The sequence below is a fragment of the Pipistrellus kuhlii genome, unplaced genomic scaffold (genome assembly GCF_014108245.1).
Source record: "Pipistrellus kuhlii isolate mPipKuh1 unplaced genomic scaffold, mPipKuh1.p scaffold_m20_p_3, whole genome shotgun sequence".
NCBI lineage: Eukaryota > Metazoa > Chordata > Mammalia > Chiroptera > Vespertilionidae > Pipistrellus > Pipistrellus kuhlii.
Window position 1 is genome coordinate 38,255,616 of NW_023425529.1, and position 22,196 is coordinate 38,277,811.

At 36.5% G+C, this 22,196-nt stretch overlaps 1 protein-coding gene across 2 annotated transcripts in view; it reads left to right on the forward strand.

Moving 5' to 3' along the window:
* Nucleotides 1–22,196, forward strand: part of TMEM117 (transmembrane protein 117) — a 411,244-nt gene that overhangs the window by 324,194 nt on the left and 64,854 nt on the right. For both annotated transcript variants that reach the window (XM_036457197.2, XM_036457196.2), the window contains exon 6: nt 5,678–5,837. In XM_036457197.2, the coding sequence (XP_036313090.1) occupies nt 5,678–5,837 (160 nt within the window). The remainder of the gene's footprint in view (nt 1–5,677; nt 5,838–22,196) is intronic.

Sequence of the window (22,196 nt, forward strand, 5' to 3'; positions counted from 1 at the left end):
ACATTTCCATTTCTTCCGTGCTTTCTGAGCTCCTGCTGTGTTCAGGGCACTTCTCTTCGTAGGGTAATAGAGAGATATAAAGATAAATAACACATAAATGCACCCTTTAATGGACAACATTAGAGTCTAATCATTTCTTTTACAGACTCCACATCCCAGTGGAGCCACAAACAAGATTAGTTATTAACTGCATCTCCTTTCTCAGGGACCCCATCTTAACAAATGTGTTCGGGTTGGCCAAGAACTGGCAGTGACATTTACTTAAAACCCATCCGGAGAATCAGTGCTAGTTCACTAGGGCACTTAGCAAAAATTGCTTTTGTCTTCCCTTCGTGCTTTCCCATCTCAAGAGTAGAATACCGGAAGGACACTAAGCCATTTCCTTACCGACTATCTGGGGGACAACCTTGACTTTGTCAGCTAGGTCATGCTGCTGAATAAACTCATAGAACTGGAGTGGTGATTGTTTCTCTTGCAGAGTTGCAATGGCAACATTATAATTAAAACAAGCAAAATGAAAAGGGTTGGCATTCTCCCACTGCCATCTGTGACTTCTGTGTGCTAGTACTTAGAGTCCAAAGGGGAACTGGATGTTTGCAATGAAAATGAAAGAAAATATTCTTCTTCTTATGCCTGTTATATTTTCCCCTCTAAAAAACAGAGTTAGAGATTATGGTATTAAATCATTTTAAATGTTATTGCCATAACACATTCATTTATTATGTTTAGTACTTGAAGTATGAGATTATATGTTAACTATAAAATTAAATTGCCATCTTGATCTATGTATTTGTTTATGATAGTGGTAACCTAAAACCTTCCATTTTTAATAATATTTGCAGATTTTGATTTTACTATGAGAAATGATAACACATGGTTTTGATTGTTCCAACATTTTAACATAAGAATTTTTAAAAGAAATCGAAGTGATTTTCTCTCTTTAGATGTTACAATAACTGTATAGTATGATCAGAAAGGTATATGAGAGTCATCACTGGAAAAGAATATTATACATAATTTAAAGCATGAATAATAGCTAATGCATTATAACACATAAAGGGATATTATATCGAATCACTTAAAATTGCTACTTTTATTAGGGTAAAAGGTGGTCAAATTTTGGCAATTTTGTTTGACTCGGCTCATAATATATTAGTTAAGAGAGTCTGCACATTCCTGTTTAATCAAACTGAAAGTGTGTGACAGTTAGCCCTTGATTTAATGTCTGCTTTCAGGCAATTTGACTATGCAGTAAGTCTATTTTAAAGTGGTTACGAATGGAAGAAGGAAAACAATTGTAACTAATTTAGTTACTTAGCATGAATTTACGTATTTTTTAAAATCCAGAAGTTAGGTTACAATAACTCAGACTATGAAATAGCCATGTTTGGGGGGATTATCTACATTTGCTTACATGGACTACTCTGTCTCTGATTACCATATAAAATAAATATTTGAAGAAGCTATCAAATGCCTATGTTTCCAAATGAGATCAAGATGATATTAAATGTTTGAGAATATCTGCAGATTTCCAGCTGAAGAAAGAAAGTGGTTTACCGCAGGACAAGTCCCCTCAGAGTCCGTAGATCTAAGTTCTCACTGAAGTTCAGTCACTGGCTGCCTGCGTGACACAAGCAAGTCCCCTAACCCTTCTGGAAGCGTTTTGTTTGTTCACTTGCCCAGAAACTCCTAGAGCACATGTACATTCACACTTGCTTAGCAGCCGCTCTGTGGCTCCTAGGGCCCTCCCAGAGGTCAGAAGCCACTGGATCAGAAAAGCACTGTTAGCTCTTCTTGTCTCAAACTCTAACTCTTATTACTCTAAGAGGAATCAGCAACAATTGAGGAAAAGCAAACACATTGGAATTTTGAAAGTGAGATTCACCACTCACGCTGATGATTATTTATGAGTTCTTTTTATTCATTGGCCATCAACCAGACAGTGAGTGATATTGATGAGCCAGGATGTCCTGCTGGTGCTGGCTGCAGCCTGAAGGGAAATAATCCAGATAATTGCTTAATTAGATGCTTCTTAAAGAGAGAAGCTGGGACTCCCAGAGAAGCATGGTCCAGAGGAAGCATCTTTTCAACCATATTGCTTCAGTAAAACCAAAGGATGTTGCATGGATGGCCAGCCTTTCCCAGGTTCCATTTCTGCTGCCATGGAAATATTCCTTTTAGCGCTTCCCTGGCAGTGGGTGGCAGGGTCTGTCAGTTTTAGTTTTCCATGTTAAGTATTCTGGATCATACTTTTCCAAGGAAAATAAATGAACTCCTCACTACAAACATTGGAACAGGAGGGTCCTAGCAGGTGTTCCCTATGACAGGCCATGTGTACAATGGTGATGACAGACCGTCATGAGTGAGCCTGGGTTGGAATCATCTTATGTCACTTATATCTGATATTTCACATAACTTACAAAGTGTGTAACCTGATTTGGGTTATTTGAATTTTCTGCAACTCATTTTGAGCAATTGTAAATTGAGGGTGGTGATAACAGGGTCATGGTAAGGATTGTGTGAGTTGATTTGTGTAAAGAACTTATACCAATGTTGTGCACATTGTAAGTGGCATATTGCTGTAATGGTAATATGCTATTATTACTGTCCTTTTTTCACATAAAAGCTTTTATTTTTATTTTTTTGTAAATCTTAACTGGGTCTTTTAAACTGGTGTTTTGACTGAATTATCATAGCATGGTAAAAATATAACAATTATAAGCAGTGGCTCAGAAATCAAACCACATGCAACACATTTATTTCTTCAGCCAAATCTAGCCAAAGGACTGAATATAATTTTGGAGCTCTAATAACCAATAAATGTATTTTGGTTTCCCTATTCATTTTCTTTTTTTTATTCTCTGTAGTCTTTATTTTTAGGGCTCTTTCTCTGAGCTATATGTATGCATATTTAATAATTGCCATTTTTATTCTCTTTGTAGTATTAAATATTAAATGTCAGACAAAATACTTCCTTTAATTTCCCTTTGGAATAATAAAATATTACCGGTAACTTTTTCTTGAGATCTATGGCAATACTCTTTGTCAAAACAGAAGTACTTAATAAAGTCAGAAAAACATCCATGAAAAGCTCTTAGAGTATTACATATTAGAGTAATTGAAATATATCAAATAAAGCAAACATCTAAGAGGTGAATTGATATAGATTTGGTTTTAGGAAGCTCTTACACAACAGGCATTTTGAGAAACTCCACTTACCAAAAATAGTATTAATGATTAATTTTAGTGATTTCATTCACGATGAGATTATCAACGTGAACAAGAATTTTTTTTAAATCTTATAACAGATGAAGTTTCTGATTGCTCAGCAAATACTTTATTCCAAACTCACAGATTTTGACATCTAAAAACGTTGCTCTGCATAATAAATTTTACAGCATCAGTTTACATATTAGACCAATGAAGTAACATTAGAGTATGAAATTTCTATATAGTCAACTATCCTCACAAAAGGAGCTTCCATGTATCTCTGAGGGAAAGTGCAGGGGAAGATGTTAAAAATACTGTAGACCAGAGACTCTGAGCAAGAGAAAGGCACTGCTGGAGCGAGGTGCTGCAGCACTCCTGTCTTCTGGCTGCACACCGTGGTGCTGAGTATCAGGGAGGGGAATGGCCTCATGGGAAGGATGATATTGATGGAACTGAAATCCTAGCTATTTACCAACCTCTCAGCTATGCAGTGCATCCTAAGGAACTATACCTGTTCACGGCATCCTGTGGAACATCATTTGAAAAGCTAAGCATGATGAGGAAATACTCTATTACCCAAAGGAGCTTTGAAGAATAGTCAATATTTATCTTTCCTTCATGGAGGTTGTTATAGTCCTTGTTGGCAAGAGAAATTATGGCAATTTGCTTGAAGTTTCTCAAACTCAAAAAAGAAAACCCAAAACACAAATTGACTTAACCTGGAGAAAAATTTATTTAAAAATCACATTTTTCTTATATTTCGCTGCATAATATTTGCAATGTTTTTCTGTTGAATTGTAAAAATAATTTTTACAATTATTTAATTCATTTAAATTTCTGGAATGGAAATAATCAAAGATATTCTAAATGGTAGAAGAGATTATCTATATTTTACATTTTGGAGATCATGAGTCAATTTATTTTGATTTTGTAATTTTCATAATGTAAATGAATTTTTATTATAAATTTTTATTTTTCAAAAATAAAACAATATATATTTTCTATCTCTGGGGGAAATCTAAGAAGGTATTTGTTATATTAGCTATATCAAAATTCAAAATTTATGCTAATAATTTGTTCCAAATCAGATGTTGTGAAGAGAAAATCCAAAATTTTGTTTTAGAAATTTGTATTTTGTTCAATTCAAAAGATAAATCTAGGGTAATTTACATCATTGTTTTGGAATGTCAATTATTATAAAAAATTAGAGGGCAAAAACAATTTTGTTAATTCCCAAAATGGATAAGTATTCATCTAAGGTATAATTCCATATTTATATTTTTCTTTTCTTTTTTCATTAATTTTTTTCTTTTATTTTTCTTTAGATTTATATTTCTTAAAATTACTTTTCTCTTTTATTTTCATCTTTATAGTTCAAAACAATAGAGGTACCAATACAACTCTGAAAGAACTGCATTTTGGACAGTTCTCTAGCAGACTAACCTGTATTTTAGATTTACTTTGAATGACAATATTAAAGAGTAATTTAAGTATCCTATATAATAAAAACCTAATACGCTAAGTGTCTGACCATTCAACCGTTTGAGCAGTCACCATGATGTGCACTGACCACCAGTTGGGATATAGAAGCAGACACTCTGACCAGTGGGTTAACTTGCTGCTGGGGTCCGACCAATAGGGACTGGGTGAAAAAGGCTGGACATGCCTTGGAACCCTCCTGTGGTACCACCCTAGGCCAGATCATGCATTGGTGGGATCCCTCAGCCTGGCCTGAGCCCTCTCAAAGTCCGAGCCCCCTGAGGGGGATGTCAGAGAGCTGGTTTTGGCCTGATCCCTTCAGTGCACACATGCACCAGGCCTCTCATTTTTTAATAAAAAGCTTAATTAATAATTATTACAATTTTTAAAAATGTTCATTGACTTTTATCTGCATATAATTATGCAAGATTTTATGGGCGCCACCAGCTATCTATGTCATGATTCCTATGAGGAGAGGTTGGCATGTAGAGGTGGTTTCTCTATAGAGCTCATCAGGCTATTAGGAGAATGATGGGAGGTCTAACTCTCTCTCTCTTTGTTAAAAGCTAATAGATTCCAAGGACTTCCTCACCCATTTACCATCTATCTATGCTCTTCCATAGACATGTTCCCCAGTAAAGGAAGTATATGCAGTGAGAAGTACACACCAATGTCCTGTTTGCCACACATTGCACTAACAAAGGTCATTTGTAATATTTTTGTTGTTAATTTCTTGCTCTGTAATCATTATCTTAATGTTCTTAAGGGAAACTCTTTGAGGATATGCTAACATATCTTTTTCTAATTCCTTTTGAGAGGCAGCACTTAATCTACTTATTTTTTCTTCTTTCTTTTGGTGAATGTGCCTCAGGGTAGGTACTTGGCTAGGGGTAGACATTTAATATAGATAGCACAGATAACATGCACTCTCCACTGGATGTGTGTTATTATGTCTGATATTCTTTAACAAGTGTCTTGTTCCTTGCAGGACGGTTCTGTTCACTCTGACTTCTGTGGTTGTACTCGTCATTACAACGGACTGGATCAGTTGGGACAAGTTGAATCGGGGATTTTTGCCTAGTGATGAAGTTTCTAGAGCTTTCCTGGCTTCTTTCATCTTGGTCTTTGACCTCCTGATTGTCATGCAGGTAAGTGTCTTTGTGTTTCCCTCTTCTCAGTGAAACTGTGCCCTGCTTTGTTCTCAGTAGAACAAACAAACACTAAGCAGAGAAAGGCTCCATAAAGCTAGAGGAGGCCATCATTCACAGTTGCTATTAATGGGGCCTCCTCTGACCATATTTTCAGCAATTTTACCAGGATAAGCCAATTGGGCTTTTAGGAGAGGGGCACCAAAAATGCATTGGATGAGCATTGCAAAGTGGGCCCCTGGAAACCATACAGCATGGTGGTGCTTCCTGCCAAGGCTTCCAGGGAAACAAAACAAAACAAAACATAAAAGACCCCCTGTCATTCAGTAAATGGAAAGCTACAGAGATGAGGATGATATAGAGCCAGCAAAACAGGAATCAGCAATTGACAAAGCAACTCAGGGTTTATAGCAGTTGAAAAATGGAATGATATAAAAATGCTCTTTCGGTTATGGAAATTATCACTTTCTTTCAGGATTCACCAGAGGTCCTTCCATTTTTATGTAAACAATATTTCTGCCCTGCTTAGCAACAGATTGTTTGTACAATAGCATCCTGCTAACCAGTGCTGCTCATGTAATCTTCCAGTGTTAATGCTTTAGGATCTTAGGAGTGTCCTCTGAATGGGACAAAAGGAGACATTAGCTATTTCTTGGCATTTTATCTTGCTCATTAAATGTCCTTCCATTTGCTAGACATTTTCGTGTTGCTTTCATAAGGTAATTTTGTGTGTGTGTTTTTTTCCTCCCAAGGCATTATGTTATTAGAACAAAGGCTCAATTGCTGAAGGGAAAGTATAGTCTTTTGTGCTCCGAATTTATGTGAGATTTCACAGGATAGCAGACTGGTTTTCTCATTTCTAGAAGTAAAAAGAGACCATTTTAAGAAATATTATGCAGTGTTTCAGTAGAGAAAAAGGAGAAAAGCAATCTATTTTTTATGTAATGTAGCTAAAACATGAGGTTTAACATGGTTCCTAGAGTATATGGCTATTTTAATGGATGATAACTTAAGAATATCATTGCTTTAAAAATTATTTGAAGATATAAAATTAAATTCTTTGTGTCACCTAAAAATTGATGTGTTTATTCTTTCTCCACATAGCGGAGAAAGCTCCGGGCTTTGAGTGAGAAAGTATTGGTGGTTTCCATATCTGCCTCTCCTTACCATAGAACTTCCTCTGGATGTTATAAAACTGAATTTATAGTACTTATGCAATGATGTATCATGCATTGCTTGTTTAATTTTTTCTCCTTCCATATAATACTCCTAATATACTTCCTTAAGTGAAATATCTGCTTTAGCCAAGTGGCCCACTTGTACCTCTTTGAATCCATCTTAGAGTGAAAGGTATAAGTAGACAAGTAGACCATTGAATTTGTTCAAATGTGTATTTGTGAAAGCAAAAATTTCCTGATTTTCTACTATCATCCACTACCACTATCTTATTTAAATAGTTTTAATTATTCTTCCTATAGATCACTAAAAGCAGGGACTTAAAGTGAGAAAACATTACAATTTACAAATATTATCACTCACTCAAAAATTACCTAAAGGATAGAGGTAGAATAAAGGAAGTATAGTTAGGATTTCTACAGGCAGAATCAGCAGGGTTGGGCAGAGGAAAATATCCTAGATGAAGGAAATGGCATGAAAATGTTTACTGACTAGTAAAGTGTTAAAGTGATCAGAGTAGCCAGAGCACCAGTTGACTGAAGATAGTTTGGCTTAATCGAAGTGGGAATGTATTCCTGTGTCATAAGGATGTCCTACAGAATCAGGGGAGGGATGCATTTTGGAGACACATGAAAGCCAAGACTAAAGTGTAACAGAGAACCCAGGCCTACCTTTTTCTCTCTGTCTCTCATACTTTTTTATCCACTTCTGCTTTATTTTCCTCTTCCTACAAAGCAGCTCCTTTAGCTTCCCAGCTCACAGATGGACATAACCCCACCTCATAGGGAGACCACTGTCTAGGTGCCTAATTCCAACTTCCTGGCACAGGATTAAACTGTGCCATCTGTGAAATCTCTGGGAGTGAGGCAATATCCCTGCCCCTCAAAGAGGAGAGAGGTTGGACCTCAACGGCCAAGTTAGTAGGCATCTATTACCAAGTGTAAAAATTGAGGCCCCAAAAGTAAGTTTTTTTTAACTCCTATGTCTTTCCCCTGACATTGAGTCAGCTAGCCAAGCCTATTGATTCATCTTTTTGCTCTGTCTCTTATAGCTTAATCCTTCTTTCTCATTCCTTTGCCACTATTCCAGCCCTGTCTATCCTCTGTCTATAGTAAAATAATCTCCCTGAGGAATCTTCTGCCTCCAAATGTCCCAGGTCTCATATACCGTATACATAATCTTCTCATCTGAAATGCCATGTTGAATGTGTTACTTCTTAGCCAAAAATAGACAGAGACTCCTCATTATCTAAGAAATTAGTCAGTGATTCCTCATTGTGAGTGCCCTCCACAGTCTGGCCCTGGCTGTGTTTTCTCCCAGTCTCTGGTGCCCTAGCTCTATCCCAGACCAAAGGGCTTGTTTCTTAGCCCTTGACAACAGCACACGTATTCCAGGATGTCTCTGAGCCTTATTTTCCTCCCCAGATGAGTCTCCTCCCTTCTACTGTGCTCATCTAGACCCTACCATAGAGAACTGTTCCAACTCCCCTTCATTGCAGCCATGTGATTACTTGCTGCTCTTAACTTCTTGGAACTTTGTACCTGGACTGCAAATCAGCATTTCCTGACCTATAGAGCAGAAGCTATTGCTTATAACTATCGATCCCGGGAGGCTCCCTAGCACGCAGGCAGCAGTAGGCCCAGAGTAATAACTGCTTGATGAGGATAAAGAAGTTTCATTTCAGCACTGAGTCTCCTGTAAACCCTGTGCCCATGTGGGAGCATCATATTGTAGTTCCAGGAACTAACACATATGGTAAGAGAGTGAGTTTAAAGAAACAGAGCCCCAGAAGGCTTCTATAGTCTAGACATTTAAAAATATACAATACAAATATCCTAATAAGACTCTAACCAACTCAGCTGTGATCTCATCCATTCCATATTTACATATTGCAGACAAAGGAAAAATAGAAAAGTAGCAAAATTAGTGGAAATGGAGTGAGCACTTTCACTAAATGTTTGTCCTCATTCAAGTTATTCAAGTGGTTTAAAAGCAGTTAACCATAGACTTTTCCAATGCTATGAAAATGTAACTTACATACACTACCAAAAGATATTTTGATGTTTGGTGAAAAAAATAAAAAGTAACCATAAGAATATAGTACTATTGCTATAAATTTTTAATTTTACCAAAACCAGCAAGCTGCTTCTGAATATTTGTAGCAAAAGTAGAATTATTTTTATGAGTATGTATTAAAGAACTTTTCTACATTTAGTGTGAAAACTCTTTTCTAGTCAAGTCTCTAGAAATAAGGCAAAAACAGATGTCAGTTAAATATAGCATGACTCATTACTAATCACCCATTATTATAGGACATAAGAAGCAAATTATAAAGAACACTTCTTCTAAGGAAGTTTTTAGCTCAGATTCTGTTTAATATTTATAATTATGGCACTTTATTTTATTATACCACTTTAGTTCATTAAATATTTAATTTGTAGTTATATCCCACCCATTCATCTCTTCTGCTTGATTAAAGAACAAACATATTTAAGATATATGAATCAAACTCTATATTGTGTCATAGAGTAAGCAAAGAAAAGAAAGTCTTAAGTGTGTGTGAGAAAGAGAGAGATAAATAGGAGGAAGCTTCAAAGGAGAGATGAGAGTAGAAGGACAGGCAGCTAGAATTTGAAAAGGCAGAATAATGAACAAGAAAAAAAAATTTGAGCTGAGACTAGTATTATAATCACCAAGGTAAGAACTCAGTTTTGTCCCATTAAGTTCAGAAAACATTTAGGAATTCATTCCTAGTGTTTATCACCTTAGGTGCTAGAGACAGAGACAGAGGAAAGGAGATCAAAGACCATGACACAGTCCTCAGGAGTTTGTAGTTGCACAGAGGAATTAATAATTTAATAGACTGAACAAGATTGGAAAAGCAGAGACATTTTAGAAGGAATTATATATTTTGAAGAATTATTCATGTAGAACTTAAACACTTCCACCTTTGCTACATTTTAAATTAATCTTTCCCACTGACCCAGAATCTAGTTGCTGATATCAAGGGTTCAGAAGACAGGAAGTTTCTCTTTCGAACATAAAGAGTAATCTGTGCTTTTTCTAGATAGGAAGAGAGAAGGAAGAGAGTGAGGAGAGGTGAGGATCAAAATGATGGCTACAGGTGGGGATGCTTTGAGGAGCCAATAAAATTCTCCAGTGTGTGTGTGTGTGTGTTGTGTGTGTGTGTGGTGTGTGTGTGTGCGTGTGTGTGTGTGTGTGTGTGTAGGGGTGGAAGTGGACAGGAGTAGGCAATGGTAATGATCATAGAGACTGATGGAGTTATGTCTGTCATGAAGTTTTCAACGATTCCTTGTCTCTCATAAATGCTCTATATAATTGAACTCTAGATATTGGGGTAGGAGAGGCATCAAGATAGCATCTGCTGAACAAAATATCCAGAAGAAATAACTTGCAAGATACATTTATGTCTATGTCTATGTCTATATCTATATCTATGTCTATATATATATCTATACTAATAAAAGCATAATATGCTAATTAGACCAGACATCTTCTGGACTGGACTTCTTCCAGATATCTGACTTCCTTCTAGACAGTTAATGGGTGACCAGGCTGGCAGGGGGGCAATTGGTGGGTGGGTCGGCCAACAGGGGGGCAGTTGGAGGGCTGCCAGGCCAACAGGGGAACAATTGAAGGGAAATCAGGATGGCAGGGAGGCAGTTGGGAGCCAACAGTCCTGGATTGTGAGAGGAATGTCCCACATTGGAGAGGGCGCAGGCTGGGCTGAGGGACACACTCTTTCCCACCCCACTCCCCAACCCCGGCCCCTCTAATAATTTTTTTTTCTTGAATCTTTCTTCTCTTTTTCAACTTCTCCTCTGGAAGATTTCTCTCACCAATTTTGTGTGTGTGTGTGTGTGTGTGTGTGTGTATCTTAGATATATGTATACAAACAGATTTATAATATAAAAATACATTATATATGCCATAACTTAGCTTTATGGATTTCAAGGTGATGAGAGAAGTCTTATAGAAGAGTGGCTTTTAAAGACAAAAAGAAAGATTCAAGGGTCATATTTTGGTATATCTTCACATTGTTGTTACATTTTTTTTAACACTCCTTTCTCATAGTTTATCTGCATATCTGCCTTGTACCTTTCTACCTCCCTACCTCCTATAACATGTGAGTTCTGCAAGGAGAGGAAATGTGTTTTTCAATTTTTTTATTTCCACAGTTATCTCATGTTCAGTACACTGCAGTTTTACCATAAATATTTGTTGAATGAAAGGATAAAGGAATGAACATAACATTATTTCAGAAAAGCCAAAAAAGCAGAAAAATGAACCATCAGTAATATTAGATTAGGTCATTTCCATTGAATTACAATTTTACAGATATTAAATATCCAAATAAAATATGAATAAATTGATCTGTTAAGTGTTAAAAAGTACTCTTGCTCTAGTTGAAAAGCATTTAGAGAAAAGTGATATTTCCTGAAAAGTAATTCTCAATGCACTGAAAAAAATAGTTATAAAAATTACATTCTACAAACATTTCACTGTGCAATATCTAAAATGTGTTTGCTTTCTGTTTTGTGCCTGGTTCTCAGAAGTAGGTTGACTAGTTTAAAATAAGACATTTTGGGTATTTATAGACTGTATTTTAAAACCCCATTGACCTGATTTTAGTAGTATATTGCTTCTGAGGTCTTAGCTGTAGAAAGCAAAATCAATCACTTTATAACATAGGGCAGGACACCAAGCATGAACCTATTTTAAGTAAACAGCCAAAATATATTGTCATATATTTTCAGAATGAGTGATTCCAACTGATTTTGTTTACAGGTATACTTAAAAAGAAAGGGTTGTTTAAATGCCTGTCTAACATTTTAACATCTTCTTCAGCTTTGTGAATATAATTATATAACCTTCTTCAAATTATTTTAAACTCCTTTCACAAATGTTTTACATCTTCATTTCTCTTATTCAAGGTTTGCACTCCTATTTGAAAACACAGTAATCGTAATTTCTGCCATAGGTCCCAGCAAGAGTATATAATTTAAGTATTGTCTGGATTAATCATAAATGCCTATTGTGTTTAGGTGCCTAAGACTTTTAATCCCACTTTTATTTACTGTCATGATTTTGTGTATCTGGCACCACTGCTGGCCCAATTGAAAGAGAGAATCTCTGTTTAAGGAGAATAATAAAGGGGAATCTCAATATATTTATTAGAAGCCCCAACGATTAGCCTCCAAATAGTAGGCAGACTTACCATCGTAAGTCATATCCGTGCAGCATGGAGGAGTCCAGCCAAGTGGGCAGTCTTCAGGGTTTGCCAAAGGACATGTCTTAGCAGGTGACTCATAATAACAGGAAAATTTCACCAGAAGGGAATAGTTGAACTGCATGCATTGGGATTAACGAGCAAAAAAAAAAAAAAAAAAAAAAAAATTAGGAACTAATCATGGGTACTAGAGTGACAAACACACTTGAAAATGAAACTAATAATCTGGTGGGCATATGCTATAGATCACAATTTTGAAACAGGCAGTAAGTTTTATGAGGATTATTGTGAACAAAAGAGATCACTCAAGTCTTTATGGATAATGTGGGAAGAATGTTGCTTGAAGGAATGATAAGATTTGGTTAAGCAAGTGGAAAATAGAAACATTTAAGTTTTATCCCAATTTAAATACTCTAATCCCCAAGGTGTTGTTCTTTTTTAAGAGCTGGAATATGATTTAAAAACTGGGAATATATAAATTCTATACTATTGCACATAAGCAATAATTTTTCAAAGCCACCTGAGGCAACAAGATATAACTCCTTTGAATTTTGCTTTTCCAATAGATGCATGATTGTTTTTAGGTGCTGTGGAACGATTAGTTCCTGATCATCGCTCCAACACAATGCACCCCCTTTGGCTCTCACCCCATTTTTGCATGTGTGTTTTTCACAGTTGACCCTGGAAATCATGTGTAGCAGTTGCCACTTGTCATTGGAACTCTTATATAAGATTTTAAAAAGTACAATATTAAAGACTGATGCATTCAGTCATTTCATTAGGCTCCCAGCTTCTCTGTGGCAGTTTTTTGTTTGTTTGCTTGCTTTTTTAATAATTTATTTTATTGATTATGGTCTCACATAATTGTTCTTATCCTCCATTCCCATCCCAACCTCCTCCCTACATATGCCCCCTCCCCCCTGTTGTCCATGGCCACTGGCGAAGCCCGTATGTATGCCACAAGTCCTTTGGTTGATCTCTTCCCCTTACCCCCATCCTCCCCTACTTTCCCTCTGAGGTTTGAGAGTCTGATTGCTGCTTCTCTTTCTCCGGGTCTGTTTTTGTTCATCAGTTTATGTTGTTCATTATTTCCTCTAGGTGTGTGGGATCATGTGATCCAAGAAATACCCTTGTAAGAACCTAAACTGCGACAAGCAATAATGGTTATGCTGAGAGGCAAATGAATCAGTCTGTAGTGAGTTCCTTTCTGGGCCAACAGTTCTTTTGAGTTCCAATTTCAATGTCAAATAGTTCCTTATGTGTATATGTCAGCCATGATATTTCAGATCTGGTTGGTGGACAAATGGTGGTAATGCAGGTCCGACTATCTCTGGTTTAGTCCTGGGCATCCTTCAGCAATACACAGCTGCTATCTGCTGGTATGTTGAGGCATCATCAGCATCTTCCATCTCTGAATTGTGTCTCTTCTCTCTTCATGGCTGGAGCGCTTCTGTCTATTCCTCTCTGTTACAGGATTCCAGATGGTCTCGGAATTGTTTTCTGAAAATATACAAACACATTCTCAACCAAAAGTTAATAAAGGGATATTTTCTTTTAATTTGACTTGAGATTCTTTTTCATTCCCCCAAATAATTTTCCCTGGCTTGTTTTGACACCATGTGTGTATTTTCATGGGTATCTTGCTGTGAGCGTTTCAAATGAAGGTTAATTTTCTAAAGTACAAATTTTTTTGATGTGAATTATTCTCAGGATATTTTTCCTTACATGATATTCTTCCACTGTCACCCCCTTTTTTTACTATAAATAATAAGAGAGTTTTGGAAATTTTATAATGTAGTCTTGATAGCTTTTACATTTTAAATTATTTGCACTACACTATGACTGCTTTAGGTTCATAACATGTTGTGCAATTTTACCATGGGATGCTTTGTCTGTGGCAGGTTTTGAACTCAAAATGTGGCTATATTCAGGTAAGAATGTTATAAGCTATGCAAAATGTAAACTGTATTGACAGACATTCATTTCAAATATCTTCTCTCCAGTACAGATGGGCCAATACTTTGTAATTACTCTTAATGAAGTGTCAAGGATCTGAGCTTTTTCTATAGGCTAATTGTTTATAAAGATAAATTTAGAAACAAGTTAAAAAAGAAAGTTTGGAGGCAATGACAAATTTCAGAAGCCGGTACAACAACCCCCAGTAACTCAGAACATTCATTTAAACTAATGCCTAAAATAAAAAAATAAAAAGCAAAACAACCATTTTTAGACAGACAACTTTAATAATATCTTAGAATCAGAATTTTAGATCAGAAGGAACTCTTCGGAGCATATGACCATATCCTGATATTTACAGCTGAAGCCTGAGGTCACCAAATTAGTCAGTGGTTGGGCACAGTCTAGAACCTGGGTCTTCCAAATCTCAACCATTATCCCAATTAATCATTCCAGGCCTGTTTTGATTTTAGCTAAGGAAAATGATATCCTGATGATACACAAAGAAGTTAAGAGTCTGAGCCAGAATGCATTATAGCCATAATTTGCTCGGAGAGATGCATACTAGGGGATGATTCTCACCCTTACCTGATTTTAAGAAACATCAACATTCTTAGAAAAATTTGAGTTCTCTGTTGATGGAAAGGTTACCTGAAATTTCTGGTTTGATAAGCTGGCAGTGGTCCTGGGAATTACTCTTGTGACAGTGGTCACCTTACTAGAGTCAACTGTGCATTGGTTAAAAATGCAGATTCTTTGGTCTGCCTCTCATCTGGTGGCATCAGAATCACTGGGGAATTATAAAAGTAAGATGAATGATCCAATTAAAAAATGGGCAATGGACCTAAATAGAATATTTTCAAAAGAAGACAGAAGGAAGGCTAAGAGGCACATGAAAAGATGCTCAAAGTCACTAATTATCCCAAAGATGCAAATCAAAACAACAATGCAGTACCATCTCACACCTGTCAGAATGGCCAAGATCAACAAATCAACAAACGACAAGTGTTGGCGAGGTTGCGGAGAAAAAGGAACCCTTGTGCACTGCTGGTAGGAATACAGACTGGTGCAACCACTGTGGAGAACAGTGTGGAGTTTCCTCAAAAAACTGAAAATGGAACTCCCATTTGACCCAGTAATCCCACTCCTGGGAATATATCCCAAGAAACTAGAAACACCAATCAGAAAGGATATATGCACCCCTATGTTCATAGCAGCACAATCTACAATACTAGCTAGAATCTGGAAACAGCCTAGGTGCCGGTCAGCAGATGATTGGATCAAAAAACCATGGTTCATCTACACAATGGAATACTATGCTGCCATAAAAAAGAAGGAATTCTCATCATTTGCAGCAACCTGAATAGGACTACAGAACATCATGCTGAACGAAATAAGCCAGTCAATGAAAGAGAAATACCACATGACCTCACTCATTTATGGATATTAAAGAACATTATAGACTGATGAACCAAAAGTCAGATATAAAGACAGTAAAGCAACAAGCAGACTGTCAAATTACAAGCGGGAAGGTAGGGAGATCTGGAGGAGATAAGAGATCAACTGAAGGACTTGTATACATGCATATAAGTACAACCAATGGACACAAAACTCTGGGGAGGGAGAGTATGCATGGGGGGGGCAATATTAAAATATGTACACAGATAATAATTTAATAAAAAAAATATTAAAAAAAATAGAATCACTGGGGAATTGGTTCTGAGAGGTTGACTTTTTACTTAGCCCAGATGTTGTTTCTCTGAAACTCACTGCTCTAAGTTAATACTGGTACACTGGTAATAAGTGAATGTTTGTTGTTATTTTGATTCAGATGACTTTATATAAAAGAACCCCAAGTTAGATAGAGCATTTATATAAAGCATTTATATAATTTAGAGAACATTTATATAGAGCATTTATAAAAGAACCCCAAGAAAAACCCCAATTCTACTTATGACTCCAGGTATTATAATTGACTTGATGAAGTTTGGGGAATTGTTCAGAATTTTGTATTTCTCCTATAAAACTACATCATTCCTATGGTGCATATTATGAATACCGAACAATTAAAATCAAATATGTGCCTGGTGTATTTTTCTCTTATTTTTGCTGCAAGTATACTATGTAAATATTCCTCTGCTGAAAAAATGCATTTATGTCTAAGGTGCTTACCATTTCTTTAATCTTTGTTTGATTGCAATAACTGAGTACATTTATTTGACAAGTTGAATAAGATCTAAAATGAAAGAATAGCATGAAACCAAAGAGGTATATTTTTCTCTGTTTTATAATAAAATAACTTTGTATACAAATATGTGTCTGGGAGGGGGGCAGGATTAAGTATTAATATGTTTTTTTTCACTCTTCCCTGGGAATTCTAAAGAGGGTGAGAGCCAAGAAATATCCTTTGATTTAATGAATAGGGCACAAGTTATGAATGCAAAAATGAAGAAACTGGAGACCTAGAGAGGGATTCTTGCCTATGCAGTAAGACAGTAGGAGCCAGAAGGTTGGAAGGAATTGTTATGGGGGAAATAGAGAAGTCATAAAGGTGACAGCTACCACAGCTAATAGAACTTGGAAGAGAGAGAAGATTTTTCTGAAAAGTTTGCTCTGCCATTTACAATGTTGTATGCTACATCCAGCTTCCCAAGAAAATTTCAGTTAATATAATTCTACAGTCTTTTTGGCATGATTTTTCTCCAGCCCCAACTTTCTCTTTCAATTCAAAATGAACTATTGGGCAAGAGTCGGAGAAAGACAAAGTCATGAAGACCAAAGAATATTTTGATATTTGGAATGTGAAAATCAATGAGTCCTTACTTTTAATAAGTAAGTGGATAAATAAGGTCTGGTGGGTGTATTCACTTTACGGCCAGCTCTTCATGTAACTTTTGAAGTTGTTTCCTCTTTTGGTTTCCATGAAACTATTTCTTTATTGACTAGAAGCCAAACGATGTCTCCTTTCAGTCCACTGTAGCTAACGATGGGCATTACTTTGAATAAAGCACTTTAGATGTTTCTCTTGAAATTATCATGTTTTCTTTGATTACAAAAATCTGCATTATTAATTTTTTAATCTGCATTATTAACTGGTTCATGTAGCATGTTGCTTTGTTTCATGTTGTTTCAAAGCTCCCTCAGGCTCTTCTCCTGTCTTTTGATTTTTTCCTCTAATCGCAGTTCAGATTGGGTGTGTTTTGCTTTCCTGTCTTCTAATTCGTTAATTTGGCCCTCCACTTCTCCTGGTCTACTGTTGAAAGTTTCCGTGTGTGTGTGTGTGTGTTTTATTATTGCATTTATATCATTCTTTATTTCCTCCTGATTCTTGAATAGGTTGTTGATTTTTTTCATTTCATCCAGTTTATGAAGTGTATGATCCTTATTCTGAATTCTTTGTCTGATATATCGCATGCCTCTGTTTCATTTATTTCTTTTTCTAGTGTTTTCATCTTTTCTTTCCTTTAGTGGTTCTTCTGTCTCCCCATTTTTTGCTATCACTGAAGATCTAGGGGTCAACTCGCCCAGGGCCTGTGGCTGCATTGGAGGGCTCAGGGGCGGGTCACTCGGTCATTGGTGGCAGCTGTTCCTCTTGTGGTCAATAGCTGCTCCTCAGACATTCACGGGCTGTTGCTTCTCAGGCTGTCACGGACAGTGGCTGCTCCTTGGGTGGTCATAGGCTTAAGTTGTTCCCCTGGGGGTTGTGATGGCTGCTTGTTGCACGGTCACTGGTGATGGCTGCTTGCTCCCCACATAGTTGCTGGGTGGTGGCTGCTTGTTCCTGGAGTGGTTGCAGGTGGTGACTGCTTGTTCCCCATGTGGTTGTGGGAAGTGGCTGCTGGCGTGGTCACAGTGTCTGGGGATAAAGCATATGGCTGGCAGGAGGGTAGAATGCTCTGGAACTCACAACAGCCCTCAGTCAGGAAGGCTAGAGTTTGAGTGTTCATACAAAGGCAGCAGTTCCCTGGTCAGTGTGGTTGTAGGGTCCCAGGAGGTGTCTGAGGGCACCTGGATGGAAGTGAGACAGGACTCTCAGTCACTGCTGTTCTCCCCTTCAAGATGGTGTGTCCTGTGTGGCAGAGCTGACACTCCGGGAGAGATTATTGCAGTAGCAGGGGCTACCTGGCTAGGTGGGGTATTATTGCAGTAGCAGGGGCTAATGGCTAGATCCACTAGCCCCCAAAGGTCCTGCAAGACCTAGCTGCCCTCACTCAGACATCCACACACCATACATCCATACACTCCCTTTTCACTCCTCACTCATTCACACTTTCTCCCTCACTGCCATCCTCCCAGCCGTCATCTTGGAAAAAAAAAACTGAGTACAATATTCTTTCTCTTTTTTCAGACTTACACCATTTCCCCGAAGTTATATTTTTAACAAAAATATCTCATCCTCAAAATTCCTCTATTAGAAATTCTATTCATGCCATACCAAGCCTTTCATCATCTAGCCCATGCCTATCTGCTGGCTTCTTCCTGATATCACCCTCCTTGCCCATCCCCACCCATAGCTCCATTTTATACTCCATAGATTCTGAAATACCAGTTGATTCCCTAAGTCATAATGCATTTTTTTTTTATGGTGTAGGCTTTGGCACATGCAACAGGAGGGCCTCTCCTCAAATTGCATGCTTTGCTGCCTTCGGGCATCTTTTAACCTTCAACTTAAAATGAAACCTCTCTGTGTAGCCTCATTTTCCTCTCTCAGATAAGCTTAAGTGTTTCTTTTCTTTTGTTTCCATGGCAGTTTTTATAGATTTCAATTATAGCCATTCTCCTGTTGTATTTCACTTGTTTGTGTGCATATATAGATAATCATTTTACTGAAAGGTTGTGAGAATTGCATGGAATAGTTCAGCTCCAACAGAGAATATTCAGTAGATAGTGGTTAAACTCAGACCAGCACCTAGACCATAATATGGAAAGTCACTGGGACTCAAAAATCATGTTTTATTCCAAATGGAAGCAATTTTATTACACGTTTTTGGGATCAGGTATTTATATGAGCAACTAATAAAGTTTCTATGTGAGAATCATATTTGTATTGATCAGAAATGGAAATTTTTGTTTTTACAGGTCTTTTTTAAGGTCTATTGACATTAGATAATTTATGCATTAAATTTCATATAGATTCTGGAAATATTTATCATGTAATTGAATTTCTTCATATTTTACAAAGCACAACCATTTCTATCCAAAAGCAATCTTTTTCTGATGCTACTATGTATTTCTCTGAACCCAGTTTTTCCTCACATAAACTCTTTTAGTTGAAACTGGTGTCCTATATGACTGCAAAAGAGACTAGGAGAATGGTAAAATTTGTTATGCTTGCTCTTCCCTATATTATGAAACAGGCTAGGAAAATTATGATTGCAAATTCATCAGAAAGAGATTCTGAGCATGGCAGAACCTCTTGTATTTTTTTCTAATATATGGGAAAAGGAAGAGAGGTAAGAATATTACCACTGAGCCTTGATTTAGCCCATCATGGCTAGTAGGGGAGATAAGGTGACATTTCCCTCTCCCCAGGAGCTTACTTGTGAATGGAATAATGAAGAACTGTAGTGGCTGACTTTTACATTAGGAGTAAATGTTTCTGTTTTTATGGGTGAGAAAACAACACCAAATGAATTAAAATTATAAAAGCTCATAATCTTAAATTCATTCATAGATGGTATCTTATTAATTTATAAAAATAACAACCATCTACTTTCAACTGCAAACTACTTAATATTAATAATAACACTACTTTGCATTATATATCTTCATCTAGAATCACTCAAGGATGCAAGCTTTATGGCAGGGCTACCTTTAGACATATATTTCTTATAATAAAACAAAAAAGTTATGGCTTATTTTAATAAAGAGGGGAAGGAAATGTGTGGGTTTTAACAATATAAGTGGAAGAACTTTGGAAGATGGATTCTTATAAAATAAGATTTTCTAGCTGGAAAGATTCTAGCTATATGACGGGGGAGGGGTGAGCTATACAAGGGCATAATGAGATTAGAAAAAAAATTAGTTGATGATTTATGTCAGAGTAGACACTACGCTTAGCACCTTGAGCATGGTTCAGATGTTAGTTCTGTTTGCATTTGCTTGATTAGTAGCTCCAAAACATTTTCTGTTTAATCTCTAAGGTTGTCTAGATAATTTAATGTGTATTTTCTGAGACTGACTCAATGAAACAGTGCTTGAAGAAATAATGGAACATCTTTTTTAAATGATTGATTCCCAGGGATCTAGAATGTTTAGGCACCCTCACTATTTCTGTTCACATTTATGGAATGCTTCATCTCTCTACTAAAATGACTTTCTAACTCTCTCATCTCTTAGTAAAAATAAATTTGATTTGGGTTTAAATGTCAGAAAATTATCCCCATCTCTGAATAGCCTGTAACTTGCTCATGAGGCTACTAGTATGTAGAGTAGGTCATCACTGAACTTGAGGAAGCAGGGCCAATTTCAGCACTTCCTTTGAAATCTATTTTAAAGCTCTATAAAAAGCAGGCGTTGGGGGGTAGAAATAATGCTTTTAAATCTAATTATTATGTAACAGTTCCATGATGCACAGTTATCTACAAGGGTATTTTAATAACAATTTTCCAGAAAGGTAGTTCCAATGTATACACCACCAACAGTAAATAAAAATACCTGGTATGTTAAAGAGAATAATACCTCCCCCCCCCCCAAGATGGAATAATAAAGGAGTAAATGTTTCTGTTTTTATGGGTGAGAGAACAACACCAAATGAATTAAAATTGTAGAAGCTCATAATCTTAAATTCACTCATGGATGAAATTTTATTAATTTATAAAAATAACAACCATCTACTTTCAACTGCAAACTACTTAATATTCATAATAACACTGTTTTGTGTTATGTATCTTCATCTAGAATCACTCAGTCTCTAGAACTGCAAATATGTTAAGTTACATGGCAAATGGAAATTAAAGTTGCACTGAAATTAAAGTTGCCAATCGGATGACCTTAAAATGGGAAGATTATCCAGAAGGGCCCAAGTTAATTACAAGGGTTCTTAAAAGAGGAAGAAGGAGGTAGAAGAGAACCAGAGAGATAGCAGGATAAGAAGGAGCCGGTCCAACACTGCTGGCTTTGAAGATAGAGGAGGAGGGCCAATAAGTCACGGAATGCAGGTGGCATCTATAATCTGAAAAGGGCAAAGTAACAAATTCTTTCCTAGAGCTTCCAGAGGAAGGCAGCCTGCCAACACCTTGATTTTGTTCCCTGAGACTCCTTTAGAAAACTTGACCTTCAGAATTATAAGATAATAAATTCATATTGTCTTAAGGCACAAAGTTTATACTGATTGGTTACTGAAGCAATAGGAAACTAATACACCTGAGTTTCTTCATATCTTGCTGACATGGATATTATTGAACTTTAAAAAAAAATTGGTAGTCCAAAGGTCAAAAATATCTTATTATCTTTATTTTTCATTATTAGTTAGATTGAGTTTATTTTCTGTTAGATACCAAATGGATATTAAAATTGCTTTATCGACAACCAGCTTATGGTTGATCCTATTTCATTATTGAAGTTTTAGGGTTTTTTCCCTTACCCATTTTACCATTAAGTATAATTTTTGCTATTGGTGTATAAAACATTAAGAGAAGTACTTACTAAATCTTTAGCCAGAATTTGTGGTGAATTTTTATAGAGTAAAGCATCTTTTTAACATCTCTAGAGATGATTAGATGTGACTTCATTGTTTTCTACTTTCATCTATTAATATAATAAACTATGAGAAGAGGGTTTTTTTCCCCCCATGACCCATCTTTACATCACTGAGTATGTCCTACTTTGTGCACGTGCATTATTGTTTAACATATGATGAACTGGGTTTGGGTGTATATTTATGTATGAGACATGTGCATCCTTCTATTCCGGCTCCCTTTCATCCTGTTATGTTAGTGCTGTAAATAGATTGAAGGCCTCTGTCTCTGCTGTGC